Here is a 9,276-nt window from a genome sequence, read left to right as displayed (position 1 = left end):
ATAACTTTGATTTACACATTTCATCTACAGTCATAATGCAAGTACAGGTCAACTCAATTAATAAATCATATAACGAAATGTCATTGACCAAATTAGCAGTAATATTATGACATCTCTTCTGACGTCAAAAGTATGCTACAGTACTGTTTGTAGAAAATAGGAATATCAATGTTTCCAGGAAATCACAAAGATGTGTTTAGCAATTGATGAATGTGTATGAGTTTAGTAATTAACATGAAACTTAATATGTTATTGACATAATATAATGAAATCATGTTATCTAAACACCACCTAAACCCCAGCCATCACTGTCTTTGAGGAACCAACCAGGTGGATGTTTCCCTCTGGGTGAGAGTAGTGGCAGATGGGTGGGTTGGTCCTGATCCAGTATATAGCTTGATCCAGTATATAGCTAGTTCTCTGAGGTAGAAAACATATGATGAGTACAGTGTTCTTCAATCCCCAATCCTGCAGACCCTTAAGGTGTGCAGGCTTTTATTACAGCCCAGTACTAACACGTCTGATTTAACTTATAAGGGCTTGAAGAGTAAAACATTGTGTAATAGTTAAGAGTTAATTGCATCTATTAAATTACATGTGTTTGTCAGCTGCAGACGTGTTCGTCCTTTATCAAGACTGTACAAACCTTGATGTTCATCACTTATTTGAAGGGGACTTTCATGTTCTCACTTTTCTCTTTGGGAGTAGGTGCCTGGTAAGAGAGGTGATCTGAGCTTTCAGTAACACTTGACATTAAGTTGCTTTTCTGTGTAGTACCACTGTTCGTTCTATAATAACGCCATTGGTATTACAATGTTGGTATGTTGTACTTTAATTGGCTTTGCGTTCTAATTACAAAGGAATGGAGCCGAGAGTTTTTTGTTACTACACACTCCATATTCCATTTGTGTATAACAAAAGCCATTCAGTTCCATTACAGAACAATTGCCATAGTACTATGTAATTACAATGTCGTAACTAGCATAATTATAGCATTACTACACAGGTATAAGAGCAACTTAAAGAAAATGTAAACACATGCTCCTGCTCTATAAATGAATGGGAAGACAAAAGCAACTATAAGAGCAGAACTCACCCCAGCCAAGATGACTTTCAACACTTCATCTCGCACCTGGTATTAACATGACAAAAAGCAGTAGTGGTAGTACATAGTATACAGAGTTCACTGTTGAAACACTCTATTAAATCACATAAGATCCCTAATGGTTGACAAATACCTTCTTCTCTGCAAAACATCCAGTCAGTAAAATGAAGAAGCCCTGAAAAAATTGACACAATAAATAAATACAATGGTATTTTTCACAATAGTTTCAGACAATAATATTTGTGATGGAAAATTGATGAAAAAGTACCTGTAAGGAGTTTATGATGGTGAAAGCATAATGCATCACAACACCCATCATTTCTTTGATATCAATGAGCACAAAAAATCCCAAAACCCATGTTATCCCAAAGACTGGTGTTAAAAAGACGACCACTTTCAGGATGCTTTTGGCTGTCTCTTTCTCGTCGGCTTTACTTCCATCAGGGACATTGGACTTTAGGAGCGTCATGATGACAACACACATGGAGAACAGATTCATCAAAACAATCGTCCCGATGGGCAGAAGAAATGCGTAAATGGACCCTTTCAGAAGTCCATCGTAAATGAGCCAGCAGGTTGTTTTGTTGTGGTAGGGGTTTCCTGTGTATTTGTAGTACACATAGGTAGCTGCCACGATCACTGTGGGACAGACATACCCGAGGACGGTGGACAAGAGCAGATACACCCTCTTCCTCAGCGGGTGGAAGACGAAGATGAGCTGGTGTAGTAGCATGACGCTGAGGCATAGCATCCAGCAGAACATAGCCAGAAAGAAGAAATGCTTGGTCACGGTCAGTATGAGGCACCAGGTATCAGGGATGCTGGGGATGGAGGAGGCCAGGAAACTGCAGTCGGCCATTAAAAGGCATAGAGAGATGTTGACCAGGGCTGTGTGGCGGAAGTGTGAGAGGTTGGACTTCACAACAGCCGACCACACCAGCGCCTCGATGAAGAGGAAGACAATAAGGGAGCAGATGGACATGCCCAGGCCTACGTAGGTAATCTCATCCAGAAAGGGCAGGTTCACCGGGGTCTTGGACATGAGCACTGAGAAGGAGGTCAGGTGGGTGCACTCGCAGTAGCTTTTGTTGTTGACCATTTCCTTCCACTTGCAGCCTTCTTCAGACCATTCCTTTAATGTGGTGTTCCAGAACACACAGAGGATTTTAGAGTCTCGAGACATTGACTGGTTGATGGGAAAGTCCAATTTGATGTCTATTTTGGAGTCGTTACTGTTTTGCAGTGTGGCTGACACCACAATGCTAGGGAACTCACTGTCTGGGAATTTTGAATTGTTTAATTTGTCAGCCAGGTTTTTTACTCCCACAGTTTTTACTATTCCTGAGGACTGGGCCAAATTGACCTCAACGCCAAACACAGTTCGATTGCAAGATGAGTTATTTTGAGCTCGGCAGAGTTTGAATTGTAGATTTGGGGTGTCATTTCCGTTACTGATATTCATTTTTATGTTCTTCACTAGACCCTCGACAGACTTGAGGTATTTTGAAGACATTCCATATTCAATGGTTTTGTTGACTGCCTTCCAAGGGTTATTCAACATGTTGCTTGCTGCATCAAGAAAAACCTGTGAATTATATTTTACAAATGAATGTTTCTGTATGAGATATATTGTACACAGCAGTATAACTCTTGACTGGGGTATGTGCAAGTCACCCAATAGTTGGCAACAGTTTAAAGGTGCAATCTGCAGTTCAAACAATAACAAAGTGCAACTGTTTTGGACAATATCTCAGGGATGGAGCTGGAGGAATGTAGCCACTCTCAAATCCAAAGAGAGAGCTATGGATGCAGAGACTGAAATTATAGTTTTAACCATTCTCCAGATGTACAGTGTTTGTTTACAATTCCATTGTTCACAAACATTGGAGTAAACAAGCTTATATTTTGGGTTATGATGGGGTAACATGACAGTTGAAGTTACATAAGCATTTATAAGTTATATTTTTCTAGAATCAATGTCTATATATCACTACTTTAGCATATCATGACTTTAGTCAAATGGGCGTATCAACAGCAGATTGCTCCTATAAAGAGTAATCTATCTCAAATAAAAAACAGAATGGCTCACATCTACAACGGACTCATCCAGGGTGATAGTTTCTGATGCTTCAGACATGACATCCAGAATACTGATGGATGCATTCAAATCAGCAACTGAGCTGTTCGTGTCAGCAACTGTGCAGTTCTTCAACCCAGAAAATATTTCATGAGCAATGTCTTGTGTGGCCCCAAGTCCCTCTCTAAAGTTCTGGAATGGTACAACACACATGGAATAGTACATTTATTTGCAATACCAACACATTCTACAGGCCTAAAACATTTTAATTATAGTCACATTATTCCAGTGGCTGGATATGTAGTTGAAGAATGTGATTCATCACCAACCCGTGAGTAATGTTATCATATTACTGTAATGCAAGAATGCAAGCGCTTTCACTCAAAACATAGACATTCACCAAAACACTACCAATGTTCCATATCAACTTGAAAGTGTGAGAGTTATATGACTGCAGGAGGTTTAAGGCAATACTCACTGCTGCTGAAATTAGAATTTGATTAAGTTCCTCATTGACACAGTTATCCAGCACATCCATCCATGCAGGCCCCTTGCATGTCCTCTCGTTATACCCCACTCTCCTCGGCTCACATTGTCGGATGACAATAGTGTCACCTTTTGGGGTTTTTGGCCAAAGATAGTCTACTAAACAAGCCATCTCCTTTTCCTCAGCTGATAAAAACAAGCGTTGGTCAGTGAGGAGTATTAATAAGAACTAAACATCCACTTCATTTTTGTACATGTTGTATAAATAAACCATACAAGTTTAGTACTGTCACTCAAATGTGTTTAAGTGAATTGTTAAAGTGTCGTTATGTCCAAAAAGGATGAAGAGGATTAAGCAAATTCATTCAAAGGACTCATACAACCTAAACATACCATAAATCACTGGTATAGTTATGCTTGCACTTTCAGTCTCGTTCTCCTGGTTTGTAAATTTGACTGTGAAAACATGCGGTAATTCTGTTTGCTCGCAATTTATCTTTGAAGTTATGCTGTAGCTGGTCCCCGCTGGCGAGACTAGAAAAGAATGTTGACATTTTTCTCAAGTTACTGCAACTTTATACATTTTGAGCACAAAGACAAATAAGATGATACAAAGTTCAAGACACAGTTCATAAAGAGTACCTGAGGATTGATTTGTGGGTTCCATTTGAGCTTGGAATGACCAAGTAACATTGTACATCTCCGTGCTGTTCTCGATGGTTGCGCTGACTATCACACTTTGAGGTTTTATATCATGGCATTCTACAGTCAGTGGGGTACTCGTCATGGTGATCTGATCTGGTAGCAGGGCTACCTTCAACTCTGCAGAGGCTGCATGCACAATGGATCCTTGGGAAAATCCACACTTATACATTCCTTTAGAAGCAATAAAAAAGCAATAAACAGGATCATTTCAGTAGGTCTATTTCAGTATCGAACAGATGCACTGTTTACAATAACCACATAAACCGGAAATATAATCCTACTCCCTCGATTTATATTGGCAAGCATCATAGGTCTCTCAGACACACCTGCCCAGTTCCCTGACAACTTTTTAATTTGGACTGTGGTACAGTTAGGTGATGCCTCTGGGAATGTCACGGTTATGCTGGTTCCAGTGTTCAGACCAAATGTCTCACTTCCCTTTATCAAGTTCCAGTTCCAAGAGCCATCTGTTTCATCAAATGTTGTTTCTTTAAATGTGCAACTCAGCGTCGGTGTTGAGCGGTATGGCACTTTGTTCATTGGATACTTAATGCTTACAAATCCTGTGGAAAAGTAGAGACATACAATATCAATACAATAAATAATACAATAGATCTTTACACGTTTTACATAATCATTACCAACATAACCTAATCAATTTCATACCATAATTCTTGCTACATTTCTTAATATCATACTGTCTTTGCACTTGTTTGTATGGTCCATAGGTTATCATATCATAACCAAAAGCTTTGCAACTGGGTTCAATTCTTGGACCGACTCTCTTCTCTGTATACATCAATGAGGTCGCTCTTGCTGCTGGTGAGTCTCTGATCCACCTCTATGCAGACGACACCATTCTGTATACTTCTGGCCCTTCTTTGGATACTGTGTTAACAACCCTCCAGGCAAGCTTCAATGCCATACAACTCTCCTTCCGTGGCCTCCAATTGCTCTTAAATACAAGTAAAACTAAATGCATGCTCTTCAACCGATCGCTACCTGTACCTACCCGCCTGTCCAACATTACTACTCTGGACGGCTCCGACTTAGAATACGTGGACAACTACAAATACTTAGGTGTCTGGTTAGACTGTAAACTCTCCTTCCAGACCCATATCAAACATCTCCAATCCAAAGTTAAATCTAGAATTGGCTTCCTATTTCGCAACAAAGCATCCTTCACTCATGCTGCCAAACATACCCTTGTAAAACTGACCATCCTACCAATCCTCGACTTTGGCGATGTCATTTACAAAATAGCCTCCAATACCCTACTCAACAAATTGGATGCAGTCTATCACAGTGCAATCCGTTTTGTCACCAAAGCCCCATATACTACCCACCATTGCGACCTGTACGCTCTCGTTGGCTGGCCCTCGCTTCATACTCGTCGCCAAACCCACTGGCTCCATGTCATCTACAAGACCCTGCTAGGTAAAGTCCCCCCTTATCTCAGCTCGCTGGTCACCATTGCATCTCCCACCTGTAGCACACGCTCCAGCAGGTATATCTCTCTAGTCACCCCCAAAACCAATTCTTTCTTTGGCCGCCTCTCCTTCCAGTTCTCTGCTGCCAATGACTGGAACGAACTACAAAAATCTCTGAAACTGGAAACACTTATCTCCCTCACTAGCTTTAAGCACCAACTGTCAGAGCAGCTCACAGATTACTGCACCTGTACATAGCCCACCTATAATTTAGCCCAAACAACTACCTATTTCCCTACTGTTTTTATTTATTTATTTATTTTGCTCCTTTGCACCCCCATTATTTTTATTTCTACTTTGCACATTCTCCCATTGCAAATCTACCATTCCAGTGTTTTACTTGTTATATTGTATCTACTTTGCCACCATGGCCTTTTTGCCTTTACCTCCCTTATCTCACCTCATTTGCTCACATCGTATATAGACTTGTTTATACTGTATTATTGACTGTATGTTTGTTTTACTCCATGTGTAACTCTGTGTCGTTGTATGTGTCGAACTGCTTTGCTTTATCTTGGCCAGGTCGCAATTGTAAATGAGAACTTGTTCTCAACTTGCCTACCTGGTTAAATATAGGTGAAAAAAAAACTCTGAAACTGCATCTGATTGGAGTGTGCAGAGACTCCATTTTCACTAGTATTTTCACGCAGTATTTTCTCCTGTGCCTTATCTGAGCCTAATGTGGCAGATCTCCTCATGGTCTTAATATCACTATGTGAAAGGACTGTACTGTAATGGAAGAGGGAGGACATTTACCTGATGTTTCAACAGATATTTTGGCAGAGGAGCCTACAGTCGTTTCCAGGTCAGCCTTTATTTTTGTAAGTTTTTTAGTCAGAAATATGACACTGACATCCACTTCGAAATCAACAATGTGGCCATCACCCCTTATGTGTCAATATTGAGTTGCCAATGGGTGAAAGGGAGACAAAAACAAAAATTGATGTTGCATCTTTGGGGAGAAAAACAAGCACTCATATATTAAGGAATGACTATATCCTATAATAAATGTTGAATGTATTACCTAGGTCCAGATACATTAAGGCCCTCAAACCCATTTAATTGTTGAAAACCCTCTGTGAGCTGAGAGAAAAAGTAATTGTGTTAATCAAGATTAAATATAATGTATCATTATAAGAAATGTATTTGCATTATAAGAAATGTATTTACACCTTTTTTTTGTTCTTTTTAAAAAAGTTTACCCCCTTTTGTCCCCAATTTCATGGTATCCAATTGTTAGTAGTTACTATCTTGTCTCATCGGGAGAGATGCGCCACCCGGGAGGAGTGCATATACAGAGCCTGGGCACGAACCCAGAGTCTCTGGTGGCACAGATAGTGGCCCTAGACCACTGCGCCACCCCTCCCGAGTGCATATATATAGCCATGCGTCCTCCGAAACACTACCCAACCTAGCCGCACTGCTTCTTAACACAGCTCGCATCCAACCCGGAAGCCAGCCGCACCAATGTGTCGGAAGAAACACCTGGCAACCTGGCTAGCGTGCACTGCGCCCGGCCCGCCACAGGGGTCTCTAGTGCGCGATGAGACAAGGATATCCCTACCGGCCAAACCCTCCCTAACCCCGTCCGGGCCAATTGCCCCACGGACCTCCCGGTCACGGCCGTCTGTGACAGAGCCTGGGCACGAACCCAGAGTCTCTGGTGGCACGATGCAGTGCCCTAGACCACTGCGCCACCCGGGAGGAGTGGGCACGAACCCAGAGTCTCTGGTGGCACAGATAGCACTGCGATGCAGTGCCCTAGACCACTGCACCACCCGGGAGGAGTGCATATACAGAGCCTGGGCACGAACCCAGAGTCTCTGGTGGCACAGATAGCACTGCAATGCAGTGCCCTAGACCACTGCGCCACCCGGGAGGAGTGCATATACAGAGCCTGGGCACGAACCCAGAGTCTCTGGTGGCACAGATAGTGGCCCTAGACCACTGCGCCACCCGGGAGGAGCCTGGGCACGAACCCAGAGTCTCTGGTGGCACAGATAGTGGCCCTAGACCACTGCGCCACCCGGGAGGAGTGCATATACATTTCTTTAAGTCATTATACATTTGAATAATTTAATCTAAACCAAGTTATACTATTTCATCAGATTTTAATTCCCTAAATATAAAAATGAAAATGTACCTGTTGTTTGATAGTATTAGTTTCACTAAATACTTTTTCCACTGTGACTGTTCCATTAAAGAAAACTATGTAAACAAAAACAAAACATTAGAATTGTGACAACAGTGTTATCCATCCTATTGATCATATCAAATAATGGAAGTAAAAATAAGTATCAACAATAATACCTTTCACTTTGGGAATACAGAAGGCTGGCAAGTCAGAAATATTTGCATTACAAGACGAGCCATTGCAGCACTGGAACTCGTCACACACTGCGTTGCTCCAGATGTACGTTGTCGAACAGTTGCATTTAGAATTACCCCCAACAATTTCACATTCTACACAGAAACACACATGATCAATCAACAACAATCAGACTACGAATGAAAAAACACTGATAGAGGAACATTTCTCTATAAAACCATATTTGGTAGAAATAATGATACTGTACCCGCTGTTAGTTCAAGCAGTTCAATGGTCATACTTCCATTATCTGTAGTTATTTCCTTGATCGATGATAGAGTACCAGAGATGTCAAATGTAACATTGCTCTCTACCATGAACTCAGCCATGTAGGTATCTAAAACAATCAGTGACACAAAGGAACATTTGTATTTTAGGCAAATGTGCAAGAGAGCCTTTTCGGCAGCTAATTCTAATGATTGGGGGAGGGTCTTCAAGAGTGCATCTGCTGGTGTGAGAGAGTTAGTAAATTCACTTGTCCTCATGTGGCCCTTTTCTAGTTCTCGTCATAGAGAGTAACCTGCTTGGTTTGTTATGTGTTCAGACATAAATCTGTAGATCAAATAACTCACCCACTGCTAAGGCCTGTGTAAATGGAGAGAGAGAGAGAGAGAGACACGTTAGATTTCATCATCAAAGGGTCAATAACTACATATGTCCACTAGAATTCATCTTTGAAATAAGATACATTCATTAGGTTCCCTCCATATCTGTTATTTTTAATCGGTGCTTACCTTTACTTAGTTTACTTGACTAACATCCATGGCTTCTGTGTAAATTGTCCTACTGGCTCATTTCAAGTACTACTGCAATGTACAGTTGAAGTCAGAAGTTTACATAAATTTAGGTTGGAGTCAATAAAACTCGTTTTTCAACCACTCCACAAATTTCTTGTTAACAAAGTATAGTTTTGGCAAGTCGGTTAGGACATCTACTTTGTGCATGACACAAGTAATTTTTCCAACAATTGTTTACAGACAGATTATTTCACTTATAATTGACTGTATCACAATTCCAGTGGGTCAGAAGTTTACATACGCTAAGT

At 41.0% G+C, this 9,276-nt stretch overlaps 1 protein-coding gene across 1 annotated transcript; it reads right to left on the bottom strand.

Annotated features, from left to right (window-relative positions):
- Positions 1-661: 661 nt before the first annotated feature.
- LOC139408040 (adhesion G-protein coupled receptor F2-like) lies at positions 662-8,560 on the bottom strand. The gene is made up of 11 exons (XM_071151869.1): positions 8,440-8,560; positions 8,174-8,326; positions 6,620-6,721; positions 4,700-4,936; positions 4,311-4,544; positions 3,661-3,854; positions 3,195-3,374; positions 1,374-2,690; positions 1,239-1,280; positions 1,097-1,132; positions 662-712 (listed from the first exon to the last, which is right to left on the bottom strand). Exons 1-11 carry the CDS (start codon positions 8,558-8,560, stop codon positions 662-664), a joined length of 2,667 nt encoding a protein of 888 aa, XP_071007970.1.
- Between the last annotated feature and the right edge of the window lie 716 nt (positions 8,561-9,276).

The sequence above is a fragment of the Oncorhynchus clarkii genome, chromosome 4, assembly GCF_045791955.1.
Source record: "Oncorhynchus clarkii lewisi isolate Uvic-CL-2024 chromosome 4, UVic_Ocla_1.0, whole genome shotgun sequence".
NCBI lineage: Eukaryota > Metazoa > Chordata > Actinopteri > Salmoniformes > Salmonidae > Oncorhynchus > Oncorhynchus clarkii.
This window is presented reverse-complemented; position numbering and strand designations above follow the sequence as displayed.

Coding starts and splice junctions, on each gene's coding strand:
- LOC139408040 (XM_071151869.1), bottom strand. CDS start 8,560: ATGGCTGAGTTCATGGTAGAGAGCAATGTTACATTTGACATCTCTGGT. Junction 8,327..8,439: donor ACTGCTTGAACTAACAGCGG/GTACAGTATCAT, acceptor GTTTCTGTGTAG/AATGTGAAATTGTTGGGGGT. Junction 6,722..8,173: donor CTGTATTCCCAAAGTGAAAG/GTATTATTGTTG, acceptor TTGATTTCGAAG/TGGATGTCAGTGTCATATTT.